The sequence below is a fragment of the Anas acuta genome, chromosome Z, assembly GCF_963932015.1.
Source record: "Anas acuta chromosome Z, bAnaAcu1.1, whole genome shotgun sequence".
NCBI lineage: Eukaryota > Metazoa > Chordata > Aves > Anseriformes > Anatidae > Anas > Anas acuta.
The window spans coordinates 60,805,584-60,820,180 of record NC_089017.1 but is presented as its reverse complement, the minus strand read 5'-3'; the positions used below and the strand labels follow the sequence as shown (position 1 = coordinate 60,820,180).

The window sequence follows — 14,597 nt, the reverse complement described above, 5'->3', positions numbered from 1 at the left end:
TTATTCTGGAAAAAGTAAATGCTGGGGGAAGTGAGTGGACCCCTCAGCTCCTAGGAATTTTGTTACAGGAGTATTATTTTGCAATTATTCCCTGTTTAATAAGGTATATATTGAATTGTATTAGTTAAAATGGGACCTCTCATGTTTGCTGGAGATACACATTGTTAGGAGAAACAGATACATCAGAATTGTGCTAGTTAGGAGAAATTACAGACCTCCTCTGGAAGGAACAGTTGGTTAAAATTTGGAGTAGGAATAGCAATCTGGAGTATGTATTTGCTCTATGTATTCTGGAAGACAACACTGCTGGCTTGTCTTCAAAAAAAAAAAAAAAAAGGCATAGATCAGTATTCATTAGTGCTTATAGTGCTTATTAAGGTTTGGATTTGTAATATTGTTGCTTGAGCCATTATATGTGCATCTGTAGGAAGAAAACTAATGCAAAAATAATACTTAAAAAAACCTAACACTTTGCTATGCCATATTGTTTGTACTGTGAGGTTGTCCATTTCTGGAGTTCCAGTTCTGTATTAGTTCTGCATATTTGAAGATTAACATTCTTTGTGTGTATTTGCTATAGAAATGTTAAGATAAAATTCTGAAAGCTTATAGTGAGGAAGGTTTTTAAAATTATTTTCTATTATGAATCCCATTATTAAAAGTAGTAGGGAGGTAGAGCAGACAGTCCTAAGCAACATGTACTTTTTTCTCCTTTAGATGATGGAGAGAAACAGCAAAAACATTTCAGGCTTTCATCAAAAACCTCTCCAAAAGAGAGTGCTCAGTCACCTGCCTTGCCGTTAGTAGATCAAGAGTCTCCATCTGACAAAGAAAGATTTATTCCTCCTGAGCTTAGTATCTGGGATTACTTCATTGCAAAGGTAATTTTTGGTTATTATGAAAGTTAAAAATCTTCTATCACTTCTCCAGCTGTAAGTATTTTCTGCTTAGTCTTTGTCCTAGGTATAAATTTAGATAAATGACAAAAGCCACCTGTTGTTATGACTCGTATTTCATCTTTTTCTAAAATATTGCCTATAGCTACTTTTATTTAAAAGTGTTCTTTTAAAAATGCTGTTACAAAATTAGTTTATTCTCAGGTAATGTTATGAACAAAGCAATACTTTTTACAGTTATAGACATGTGGGTTAGCTATTCTGATGAATGAGGAAATGTGGGAATTGCAGAATCACAGAATGGTTAAGATTGGAAGGTGCGGGCCTCTGGAGGCACCTTGTCCAGCCCCTGTTCCAGCAGGGCTACCCAGAACTGTTTGCCCAGGACCACGTCCAGGTGGCTTTTGAAGATCTCCAAGGAAGGAAATTCCACAATCTCTCTGGGCAGCTTGTACCAGTGCTTCGTCACCAACACAGTACAGAAATGCTTCCTGATGTTTAGATGGAGCCTCTTGTGTACCAGTTTGTGCCCATTGCCTCTTGTCCTGTGTGGTGGTTTTACTCGAGTGGGCAGCCGAGCTCCACCACAACTGCTCTCTCACTCCCCCTCCTCAACGAGGAACGGGGAGAAAATACAATGAAAAGGGCTCAAGGGCTGAGATAAAGATGGGGGAATCACACAGTAATTATGGTGATGGGCAACACAGATTTGGCATAGGGAGACAGTAGGATTTATTGCTTATTACTAACAAGCTAGAGAACTTAGAAACAAAGGAGAGAAAGCAAAAGCACCTCTTTCCTCTTCCACCCCCCAAGCGGTGCAGGGGGACGGGGGAATGGGGGTTATGGCCAGTCTACAGCACTTCTTCTCTGCCGCTCCTTCTCGGTCACTCTCGTCCCCTGTGCTGTGGGGTCCCGCCCACGGGATGCAGTCCTTGATGAACTGATCCGGTGTGGGCTTCCCACAGGCAGCAGCTCTTCCAGAGCTGCTCCAGATATGGGTCTGTACCACGGAGTTCATCCCTCAGGAGAAAACTGCTCCAACCTGGGTCCCCCATGGGCAGCAGCTCCTGCCAGGTCACCTGCTCCTGCGTGGGCTCCTCTCTACGGGCCACAGGTCCATCCTGGAATCTGCTCCGGCAGGGGTCTTCCACAGGCGGCAGCCTCCGTCAGTGCAGGGCCACCTGCTCCACCGTGGTCTCCTCCACGGGCTGCAGCGTGGAACCCTGCTCCACCGTGGTACTCCATGGGCTGCAGGGGGACATCCTACTCCACCATGGTCCTCACCACAGGCCGCAGGGGACTTCTGCTCCGGCGCATGGAGCACCTCTCCCCCTCCTTCTACACTGACCTTGGTACCTGCAAGGCTGTTCCTCACTCCCTTCACTCTCCCAGCTGCTGTGTGGCGCAGCGTTTTTTTCCCTGTCTTAAATATGCTCTCACAGAGGCGCAAGACAACATCGCTTATTGGCTCAGCTCTGGTCAACAATGGGGCCCTTCCCAAATATGGGGCAGCTTCTAGATCCTTCTCACAGAAACCACCCCTATGGCCCCCTGCTACCAAAACCTTGCCACGTAAACCCACTGAAAAGAGCCTCTTTACACCCTCCCTGCAGGCATTTGGACAAGTTCATAAGATCCCCCTGAGCCTCCTCTTCCCAAGCTGAACAGTCCCACCTCTCAGCCTTTCCTTGTAGGAGTGGTGCTCCAGTCCTTCCATCTTCCAGTCCCTTGACCGTCTTCGTGGCCCTCTGCTGGACTTTCTCCAGTATGTCCACATCTCTCCTGATAAGCTTTTTTATCATCTATTTAAAATAGGTGAAATAAACTCCTATATTTAATAGAAATCAAACTACATTGCCTAGTGTCAAGTTTGCTGTCTGAGATCTCTCTATGTAGAAAACTACCTATTATTATGGAGTCCTATGGTGCATTTCTATATCATATAGTAGCCATATTGGCAAAATAAGTATGCAAGCAGTATTTTAGGATCAAGGAGAAACGAGAAACTGCAAATACTGAATAGCACAGTGGGGCACTGATTGTAGGCTTGTCATAAATATTGAACTCTGTAGGCAGGGGATAGGATTTTTTTTGTTCATTAGGGCTTTGAGCCCTTGGATGAACTAGAAAGAGAGGGAATGTAATGGTGGTTTTGGCTTTTCTCTGACAAATCCAAGCTTTTGCTTCCTGCATGTGTTTTGATGCACCTGATGTAAAAGGAAAGCAAAGTAAGAACCGTAAAAATGTTACGGCTTTCATTTTCAGCATTAGAATTTTGAATAATTTTAAAAATTTTTGTTAAAGTTGGTAGTGTTAAAAGTACACAGTGTTTGTCATAGAGTGGTACCTGTTCAGTCTCATCAGGTGGTCTCAAACCTGCTCTTTGCTTACAGTGGGGAGGGACTTTGCTCCCTGAGCCCTCGTTGCAGGTTCAGGGACTCAAGAGATGTGGGAAGCCTGACTGCCAGTGAAGACTGAGGCAGAGAAGTTGTTGAATACTTGAGCCCTGTCTGTTACTACCAGTTCACCCTTCTTATCCATTAGAGGGGGCACACTCTCCTTTTCTGACCAACGTACCTGTAGAATCCCTTCTTGTTATTCTTTGCATCCCTTGCCAAGCTCAGTTCCATGCATACCCTGGCTTTCCCGATCCTACCCCTCCACATTTGGACTGCATCCCTGTGCTCTTTCTTCCCAGGCCACATCTCCCTGCTTCCGCTGCCTGTGCATTTCTGTATTGGGCCTCAGTTTGACCAGCAGGTCCTTGTTCAGCCATCCCAGATGTCTGCCCTCCGTGCCTACTTTCTTTACACAGGAGGATGGAGAGTTCTTGTGCTCTAAGGAAAACATCCTTAAAGAGTTTCCAGCTCTGTTCAGCTCCCTAAGGAGTTCCAGGGGATCTAATCCACTGGGTCTTTAAACAGCTTGAAATTTGTTCATTGGAAGTTCAGGGTCCTGACTTGGCTCGTAGCCAGGCCTATATTCCTCCAGATCACAAACTCAACCAGGGCATGGCCGTTGCAGCCCAGACTACCTCCAATCAACCATTTCATCTGCATTGGTGAGCACCAGGGCCACCAAGAAGTTATCCTTAGCACACTCTAGGAATCTTCTGGATTGCTTACAGCCTGCACTGTAGCTTTCCCAGCAGACATCTGGGTGGTTGAAGTTCCACATTTATGGACAGTTAACCTTTTCATTAGGTACAAACTCCCCATATTACTAAAGTGAGTAAGATGAGACATCTGCTTTTTTTTATAAAACATTAAATATTACAATGATTTATTTTTAAAAAGATAATGTAAAACTGTATGTTTGGTAGAAGATACTCAAGGAATATTGTGTAATTTTTTAGCCTTTTCTTCCATCACAAAGTAGAGTGGAATATGATTCAGAAGAGAGTCAGGAAAGCGGTGAAGATGATGATGATATTGATGGAGATGTATTTGCATCAAACTCACATAATCAGGAGCATTCAAATTCAAATTCGTACAGGTGAGTGTCTTCTTAGAATGCAGGGTCTTCTGCAATGGTTAGATTTGCATTTCTGGCCTTTTACTTTTGAGATAATACACCAGTTACTTGATATTTTCTGGAAGTGATATTTTCTAGACTTATTAGTTATTTTTTCACAATGATTGTTTTATTCATTAATACATGGTACAGTGGTCTTTTAATTTAAAACATGTATAATATTCTGAAATACTGTTTATAATAATCAACAGTTTTTCATGAGGATTTAAAGCATTAAGAAATTGTAACTGAATGCCTGAAAAAAATAATTTTCTGATTGGTAAGTGACTTATATTTTCTTGATAGCTGGTCATTGATGAGATTGGCAATGGTTCAGCTGGTACTTCACAACTTGAAGATTTTCTACCCTTTGGCTGGACATGATCTTTCAGGTAGTAAGCAACAGAGTTTTCTCTTTGTATTTAATGGTCATGTTTTGAACAGTAAATATGTTTGAATGTTATTTTTAGTCCTGAAGTTTTTTGTCATAGTCTGGGGTTAAATTGTTCTGGTAATGTTTACCATAATGTTATATTTATGAAATAACATTGTGAGTGGTTAAGAGGAGTGGGTGAGCAGGAATGCCCAGCAGTTAGCAGGAGTCTCTGCATACTTAGTTTTTTCTATGCCTCTAAGTCATGCAAGAGTGTTTACAATATTTATTTCTTGGTGGAAACCCTGTATTTTTTTGTAATTCAAGTTACATCATTCCTACCACTTGTTTAATTTCTTCTAGAAGGCTATTCCTTTATGTAGCAGTGGTAGCACAAAGTAGTTAATGTGTGCAAATACTTGCAATTGTCAGGTTGAAGTTTGAATAAAGCTTATTTTTTGGAGATATTTGAAATACACTTAAACATTCAGCTGAGGAGTTGTCTACATTGTGGTTATAGGGGAGAATTAGGGTAGTTTATTATTGTTTATATGTCATTCTAGAGCTTCCAGTTAGCTCCCCGATATGCCATGCAGTTCTGAAAACACTACAGCGCTGGGAACAAGTTCTTCAGCGACGTCTTGAGCTATATGGTGGTCCACCTCAACATTATATTTCAGTTCATGCTTCTGAAGATGCTCTAGCTGCTGGTCCTGCATTGCTTCGCCATAAAACTTTACTTGAACCTACAAACACTCCATTCAGGTGAGTCTAATTTCTGTAAATGCTGACTATAATATAGTAAATACATGAAGTGCTATGTTGTCAGTGCATGTGATAGGCCACAACTTTGTGTCATGCTAGTTTCTAGATTTACTGTAATCCTTTGTAAAACTGTGGGTATGCATCAGAATTCATGCACATCTGGTGCAGAGCAAAACCAGAAAAATCAGTAAGTTTCTATTTTTCTTTTTTAACTAGTAACAATATGGGAGAACTGTGGTTGACAATAAAATTAAGAATACCAAATTTGCCCTGAGATGATAATTAAGGATTAGTAACAATTAAATAATTGTCCCACCTTTGGAGGGAAAAAAAAATTGTTCTTGTCGGTATCTTTTCGTAAAACCAAAGAAGAAATATTTAATAAATTGTATCATTGTGACAATTCTGTATAATTATATGTTCAGTCAGAAGATTTTCTCAGTTTCTTAAATGTTCTTTTCTTAAAAAGATTTCTGCTGCCTTAATTTTACTGTCACCTTTAGTTTCAGAATCAACAGATTTTTTATTGTAAAGGCTTTTTATTGTAAAGTACTTCAGGCTTATCACGCTTCGTTTTAGTAACTTGCGTTGATTATAGATGAATAGCTTGTGCTACCTGTGCTTTATTCAAAAATCATAATTTAAAATTATCTGAGTGTTTCATGGGTTTGACTTACTATTGTCAGCTGTTTGTATGTACAAGTTTTGCTTTGCTATACAGTTTTCAGGGAAAAGTATCAACATTTGAAGTCTGATCTACAGTCCTTCTGGTTTTTATTATTTTTTGGTTGGATTTTGTTTTTGTTTTTTTTACTAAAAAGTCATGTGTTTTTTTCAGATGTTGTATATATATATGCAGATAATGTATTTCTGGAAGGAAGTGTCAGTCATTCATTGTCTTTGTAGTAGAAACACTCAGTGGCAATAAAGAGAAAAAATCCATGTTGTGTAGTATATTGACCTTATTTTTGTATAATCTCCTAAAGTGATTTATCTCAGCTGCCCTAAAATAGGCACTTAAAATGCAACGTGTTCTTTTCTTTGTTGTGTTCTTCCTACTCTCACATGTCATTTTATCAGGAAGATGGTACCAGAGTGTTTGTGGATAGGTGTTTTATGGTGTTTAGCTGTAGTTTTACCTTTGCATTTCTTCTGACCATAGTTTGATTAGAATATAAGTTACTGCAATGTCTCGTAAGTATGAGTAATATTTAATTTTGTTCTGTAGATCTAACAGTCACATTGCCCTATCTGTGAAGAGGCTCTGGCAGTACTTGGTTAAACAGGAAGAAGTCCAGGAAACCTTTATCAGAAATATTTTTACAAAGAAGCGATGCTTAAATGAGGTTGGTATGGCATATAGGGTAAATAAAATGTTGCAGGTAGCTTTCAGGGAAGTTATCTGGGTGGCTTGTTTGCTTTTCAGAGTATGAATGGATAACCGTCTTGGCCCTGACAAAAAATCTATAGTATTTTTTATTAAAAACAGAAATAATCAGTCTGCGATTGTAAATTGACAGAAAAATACTTCGCTAAAGTCAGCCTCTCTATAAGGTTGGTATAGAACTTACCTCAAAAGAATGACAAATGTCAAAATTTCAAAGGCCAAAAATGGTGACCTGAGCAAAATTTTTAAAGTTTGTTTCTCCCTACCGTGGTCATCCTGGATTAACCCACTGTTTTTTTATCACATTATGATACAATTTTAACTTTAAAAGGACAAAAGAGGTTAGGGCTGTCATGTAACAGGTTTTATCTCTGGTAACTTCTCCCAGGTCTAGCTTTCCAAGTTGCAGACTTTGTTAAATCTGTTCAAGGTACAGTTCCAGAATGGAGTCTTGTTTTTTTCCTCTCTTCAGTTGCCCTTTTTTTTTTTTTTTTTTTTGCTTACCGTTACTCCCATAAGTTCAAAGAAACTCATTATTTCACTTAAAACACATGCACAAAAAAAAAAAAATCTGAATAGCGGAATTAGAGGAGAAAGAAGCAGGTCAAAACAAACTAAAATATGCAGGAGGAGTATTCGTGACTAATAAAACAATGGTAGCAAATAGTTGTGTATGAGCTAATCTTCGTACTGTCACAGCTGGAATATTACCTTGTTTGGGTATTTGTGTTGAATCTATTTGTGTTCAGTATAGACTACATTTAAAAGAAAAGTTGTTCTTTTTGTCTTGTGTTTGAAGATGCACCATTTCTGATAATGTTGTTTGCTAATGCAGCCATGTTGCTGTGCTGTATGATAAGCTGTTTTGGAATATTTTAGCTATGCTTTACATGTTTCTAAGACTTGCACCAGCATATTTTATTAGCTTTATTTTGTATCTTCTTGTTACTAACAATATGTCAGTGGAGTTTCCTTATATTCCAGGGAATTAGACTCTGGATGTGACAGTGGTGTTACAATAGGAAAAAAAATTAGTGTTTACTGAAATCAAGTAAGAGAACATAAATTTAGGAATTACTGTTACTAGGTAACAGAATATGTAAATGAAGTATATGTGTGTGCAAACAGACTGTGCTTTAATTGTTGTGCTTTAATTGTGTTGGGCTAAACGATAAGGGTCTAAGGATTTCCTTGGTATCTTGCATGTTATGTCTTATCTCTACTCTTTGTTCTGTGGTTGTTTCTTTCTTGGTGAAGTCATTAGAGGACCATAATGAAACCATGAAAAATTCTATGGTGGAGGAGCCCATCATCAATAAGGTACACAGTAATAATAATCAAATTAATTAGACCATACATCATTGTGAAATCTTTCCTTTTTAACATGGTGATGGTACCCTTTAAAAAGACTTTTTTTTTTTTTTTCGAAAAAACAGTTTTTCGAAAGACTGAGTTACACTGGTCGTCCTACATTTGGTTTCCAGTAAGCTTAGTATTTTAGAAGGCTGGATTAAACAACTAGATAATACACATTACCAAACTCCGTAGCTATGTTAAGTGAAAATGTTCAGGTGGTAAATTGCTGAAGTGATTTGGAAAATTCAGCAGTACTATGGGAAGTGATATACAGGAACTTTTACCTGTCTGTAGTGGCTAGGATACTCAGAAGTAAATATGGTAAAGTTAGGCTTCTTTTTATTAGCATCACATTGGCTTGATACTGAAAAGTTTTGATGAGTCTTAATTTTAAGATGGTAACAAATGAGCCAATACAACAAATTCCCAGAAACTATCTTGAAAGACAGGTAGAAGAGACTAAAAAGGTACTATGTTATGCCTACAAATACAGTGAGAAATACTGTATTATTCAGGTTTTCTTAAAAAAAAAAAAAAAAAAAAAAAAAAAAAGGTAAGAAGATAGAAACAAAGACATTGTCATGTCCCTGAGCTACCTTTTTATGATAAAATCTTGTTAGCAAGCAGGTAATTGGAACTGACTGGAAAAAACAGCTTAATTTTTTGAGGGTTTCTTTACCATATAACACAATTGTGGTGTTTTTGCCCTGCTGCGCAGCTAAACTCTACCACAACTGCTCTCTCATTTGCCCTCCTCAAAGAAAAAGGCTGACAGGTTGAGATCAGGATTAAATTAAAGGGAAAAGAAAGAGGGGGAAAACAAAACAAAACAAAGCCGTGTGGAAGCAAGGAGGGGGGGGGAAATTACTGTTATTACCCATCAACATGCAATGTTCGGCCACATCCTGGGAAGCAGCACCTTGGTGCAAGTAGCTGTTGCCTGGGAGGACAGACATCTTCATGACGAGAACCCCCACCCTCTCCATCCTCTTTCCCAGCTTTTATTGCTGAGTGTGATACCATATGGTATAGAATATCCCTTTCGTTGGTTTATCTGCCCTGCTGATGTTCCCTCCCCACCTCTTGCCTACCCCCAACCTGCTGGCTCTGTGGGGATTGGAGGTCTTGATGCTGTGCCAGCACTGCTCAGCACAAAACACTGGTATGGTATCAGGACTACAAATGCACAACACTCTATGGGCTACTGCAGGGAAAGTTAACTCCAACACAGCCAGACCCATTCCAAAAGATCAGGTTCTGGTTTTACTTTTAATAAAAGGTATTCTCCTCTATGGTATGTAACAGCAACAACTCTTTTCCAAACCTTGAAAAAGATCATTTGTACTTTGAGAGCACCATCTAACTGCTTTTCAGAGAAGTAAGAAATTTAGATGAAGAGGCTAAAGGAATCGGAGCTCTGAAATAACGTTATCTTTTTGTAAAAAGTACCAGATGTTAATTGAGCTTTGAATGTATGTCATCATTTATGTTTGCCAGTACCTTTTTTTTACCATACAATTCTTTTGTAACTACAACAGACCAGAGTCTGTAGTATGTCCGTTTAATATATGTAATGCTGCACTATTCGATTTTGAACGAGGGTGCTACAATGCCGATGAAGATGTAGCCTAGAATTTTATTATATGCTAGTGTGTACCTGGATGCACTTTTAGAATGAGAAAAGGTAGGCAAGATTCAAATGCAACATTAAATTACATGAAAGAAAACAGAACTTGATAGTAAAAAGACAATTTTTATAATAGCTGCTGTTTTGTAGCACTAAAATGTGGCAGGGCACCGTAGCAGATTTATGTAATTGTGGAAAATGGTGAATAGAGAAGCTGTGAAAGGTCATACATTTTCCTGATCAGGATCTTTTCTGCACCTTCTTGCAGACTGTTTCATCAGTTCTAGTGCTAAAAAAAATAAATTGTAAGTACATTGAGACTCTATACTTTTTTATTATTGACACCCTCAGATGTCACTGTCCACATTAAGCCTCAGTCGTTTTCAGCATACCTGAAAAATTTAAGAATGAACATAATGTTGCAACTTCTGTGACAAATTAAGTCATTTGTGTTGGTGGGGTAATCGTAAGATGTCAGTGGGAAGCTAAATTATTTCACACGAAACAGGTTTACTGTAATAACTGCAGGTCACATGGTCACATTTTTTCATTTTTTTTTTAGAATTGAAATCAAGGGAAGAAGTATGAGATTTCATGTAATCTGTTGCTTGGTCTCTGTACTTTCAGGAAAAACAAAGAAAAAAAAGCACTGTTGCACATAAGTTTTTTGCATTTAAATATGCTTTATTTTTTAAATACAGATAGAAACAGATATGGGATACCCAGGAGGCAAGGCAAGGATAATTCATAAAGAGTCTGACATCATTACTGCTTTTGCAGTCAATAAGGTGAGTATAAAGGATCTAGGATCATCTAATTGTGGTGTTAAAGAGGGAGCAGTCTCATTATGAATAGGTAGTATATCCATGGCAAGCTGTCCTGGTACAGCTTGAATTCTCAGTACTCCCTTCTCTAAAGCAGTTCTTACTTATCTTGCCATAATTAAAGATAATATTACAAATTGTCTTCCTTTTTTATTGTGGAGTGGATGGAGGGAAGGGAGAAGTGACCTCTACTTTTTCTTTAAGTTTGTGTGTAGGACAAGCTTCTCCTCTCCTCTTAACTCTTCCCTGTCTCTTCTTCCTCTCTCTTTCAAATAAGTCAACCTTATCCTGTTTAACCATTTAATCCTTAAATAAAGGAGTGAAAGTGAGGTTGATTCCAAGCATGATAGTACAGTGTGAGATAGTTAAGTCTTTATTATCCTCTGAGAAAAGCAAGGAGAAAGTAGAGCTGCCTGAGAGGTATAAAATAATCGTTGGGTGTGATGCTGTCCTGGATAGAAATAAGCTTTTAAAAGGAAACTTCAAGCTTAGCCTGTTATAGTATATAGATTTGTAGACAATGTTTGCTTTTGTGTATGGATTAACTGTTTGGGATGTATTTGAACAGACCCAACACACCAGCATCCAAGTATTCCTTCTGTAACTCTTTCTCTGTATGTGACTTTTTTCAGGCAAATCGGAACTGCATTGCAATAGCATCAAGTCATGACATTCAAGAATTAGACGTTTCTGCGATTTTAGCTACACAAATCTACACCTGGATTGATGATGATGTGGAAATAGAAAATAAAGGGTATACTTTCTATGTTTCCAATATCACAGGTTGACTGTGTAAATCAGCATAACAAAGCACAGTATTTAATACTGTTATTTGGAATCTAACTTATGTTGTTTCATTTATAGGACAGATGATTTCTTAGTTATACATGCTCGTGATGATCTGGTAAATGTTCAGGGAACCACTCCTTATACCCATAGTAATCCTGGCACACCCATCAATATGCCTTGGCTTGGTAGTACGCAAACTGGCAGGGGTGCATCTGTGGTAAGTCACTTGTCAAAGATTAGCCTTATATATTCAGTCTATTTTTCTACTTTTGTCTGCTCACTGTTGCTGTTGTGTTTTTTTTCCTTATGATTAAGATGTAAATAACTGTAGTGTTTCTGTGTAATTAAGGTGAACTGGATTTTTTTTTATAATCATCCGATTAATAGGTTACAATACTGCACAGAATTTGATTCACCAACTAAGGAAGCAAAGTTTTTAGTCAGGCCATTTATGCTTTCTTTACTTATGATACGTCATTTGAAAATGATCAAGGTTGAGTGAAGAAGTTGCAGCTTAAATTTTTTTTAATGAGCTGAGACCAAATGCATTTTGCAAGTGCATTAATTCCGATGTCAGGAGATATATTCATAGAAAATGGACTGAAATATTTGTGTAAAATATTGAGGTAGCTTTTAGTTGAAGCAGAATCTCAAGTTTCATTCTGAGTTCCAGACTACTCCAGATTTTATTTAAAAGTAAATACCAATTACTACTGTAGTACAAATTGCAGCTTTATTGCACTGTATATTGTTACGGGCCTTGCAGAAAGGATAATGAATGAACTCCTAAAGCAGATCTTATTGGATGGACAGGATGGACAGAAGCTTCTAGTGAATTGAATTAAACTCTGGAACTGAGCAAATAAATTTGGGGAAAAATGGAGATTCCTGTCTTCATAAGAAAAATGAGTAAGGCAGTATTTCAGAAACAGGACCAGCCACAGACATAATGTGTAGCTTGAGCTATGCGTCACTGATGACAGTTTTTTTTAAGCTCCGAAGCTGTTGTCAGCTTATCTTGCTTTCTTTGAAGGGCTATGCAGTTTCCCCCATAATTTTGCTTAGTAGCGTTACTAAATGTGTCTGTTCTGAAGATCACGTTTTTACAGGACGTAATCAATTTCACTGTTCGGCATTTCAAAAAAAAAAAACTAGAGTGAGGAACATCCAGTAAAGCATGACTGTGTTCACATGACTAAAGTGATGCTTTTGCTAATTGAAGTGACACCTGTACAATGGCGGCTTATGTTTTTAGAAGTATATACTGCATCTGGAGTAAAGCTTGACCCTGAGCAAAAATACATTTGCTGACATTTAATTCTGATCAAATGATAATTCTACTCTGGCCCATGGCATACTTACCTTAGTTCCTATGCAGCGCAGATGCCGTCTTATAAGGCATATCTGGTGATTAGTTAGCTTATGAGGTGCTTAGTTGGAGCCACTTAAATGGGCTGAAACAGTCACACAAGGCACCTTTATCTCAGCCTATCTGCACAGAGATATGGAGTTTTCCTTGGTAAGTGAACGCATGAAGTCTTGTCACTTGGCTGCACTTCAGGGCATTTAACAGCTCAGGGCGTCAGTAAGTATAGCAGAATGAAAGAACCATATGTTAATTTATATTTATATAAGTAGCTTAGTTTGAGTATTAGGAGCAGTAAATAAAGAATGAGCATTGCAACAATGCTAATGTTATCCACATGTGGAATTGGCTGTTGTACAGGTACCTAAATCTCTGCATTGTATTTAGGAATTGCTGATCCCAGTTATCACTTTTCCAGCTCTGCTATCACAATCAGGTCTTACCCACAAGTGTTTTTTGAAAACTTGCCATTTTCTCCTCTCACTTTCAGATACATTCAGATACTTTGTGTGTGCATGTATTTCTCAACAAAGTAATTGCATGATCTGTTAATGCAAACTGTTCTTACATGGCTTTCTATTTTATGTGTTGCAAAACTTCTTTCCTAAAGATATATGGCTGTGTTTGTGTTGAGTGCATTTGCTGTTAAACTTTGGACCTAAATTTTGGTTGGCATTCTGTTGGATTCTGGCAGAGGAGTAGAGAACCAACCAGAGAACGCAGCCACACCTGCCCAATAGGGAGGGGATACAAAGGTACTGAATAAAGGACAAAGTAAATGAAGGAAGATACAGGATTCTTGAGAGAAAATTATGTTACTCAAATCTGGAGGAACACCAGCTTGAACAAAAATTTTCAGTTGCTACTGTTTGGTACTTTGTTCTTCACACACTGCTTTTGATCTTTGTTCCCATCTTCACTTTTCCATGATTTGCAGCCCACTTAGTAGATCTATAGCCCACTGTTCTTTACTACTGCTGGCTTTTCAGTCATGTTGTCTTTGCTTCACTTCCATCAGCAAGGGAAACTATTGGGCTTTTATATGATACTAAAAAGTTAACTACATTTTATTAGCTCTAAGGTTTTTTTGTTACTAGTCTTCACTGTTTCCTCTTACTCAATTCATACAAGGCAAGTGCAGATCACCACCAGATCTTTCACCTGATCCTTCAGCTATAAAACAACACAATTTTGGTGAAGAAATAGAATGAGAACTTTCAAGTTCTTTTTCAGTAATATATATACATAAACAGTGAATTCAGAGAGCAAAGTGTTGTAATCGTTTGCTGACTGGTATACACATTAGTGTTGGAGGAATATTGTCCTCTTATGTCTTGTTCTAGCAGGTAAAATATTTTATTCACCAGTGTTTTACGAGGCCTTTAAGTTTTTTTCTTTATGATTTAAAGTACTCATAGGAACTTAAGTAAGTACTTATAAGTACTTTATAAGTAAGTATAAGTACGTACTTAGAAAAAACGTGTATTTGAAAGCCTTGACGTACATGTATATGTTGCTTTATCTTCAGGAAAGTGTTTGGAAATAAATTTCAGTGACCGACAGGCTTAAACAAATAATAAAGCTTTGAGAACTGAAGGGTTTAAATCTGCTTCCAAAATGCAATTATGAGGATTGCAATTATCGCACTAATCAGAGGAAGAAAAAAAATCGCGAACAAAAACCACAAACAGGAAATTT

At 38.0% G+C, this 14,597-nt stretch overlaps 1 protein-coding gene across 10 annotated transcripts in view; it reads left to right on the top strand.

Annotated features, from left to right (window-relative positions):
• DMXL1 (Dmx like 1) overlaps window positions 1–14,597 on the top strand; it is a 91,815-nt gene that overhangs the window by 67,717 nt on the left and 9,501 nt on the right. For 6 of the 10 annotated variants that reach the window (XM_068665924.1, XM_068665922.1, XM_068665925.1 and 3 more), the window contains 9 exons: window positions 718–881; window positions 4,255–4,394; window positions 4,719–4,804; window positions 5,349–5,550; window positions 6,779–6,896; window positions 8,195–8,257; window positions 10,622–10,708; window positions 11,377–11,498; window positions 11,609–11,750. In XM_068665924.1, coding sequence (XP_068522025.1) covers window positions 718–881; window positions 4,255–4,394; window positions 4,719–4,804; window positions 5,349–5,550; window positions 6,779–6,896; window positions 8,195–8,257; window positions 10,622–10,708; window positions 11,377–11,498; window positions 11,609–11,750 — 1,124 coding nt within the window. The remainder of the gene's footprint in view (window positions 1–717; window positions 882–4,254; window positions 4,395–4,718; window positions 4,805–5,348; window positions 5,551–6,778; window positions 6,897–8,194; window positions 8,258–10,621; window positions 10,709–11,376; window positions 11,499–11,608; window positions 11,751–14,597) is intronic. The other 4 variants (XM_068665927.1, XM_068665929.1, XM_068665932.1 and 1 more) reach the window with 1 other exon arrangement.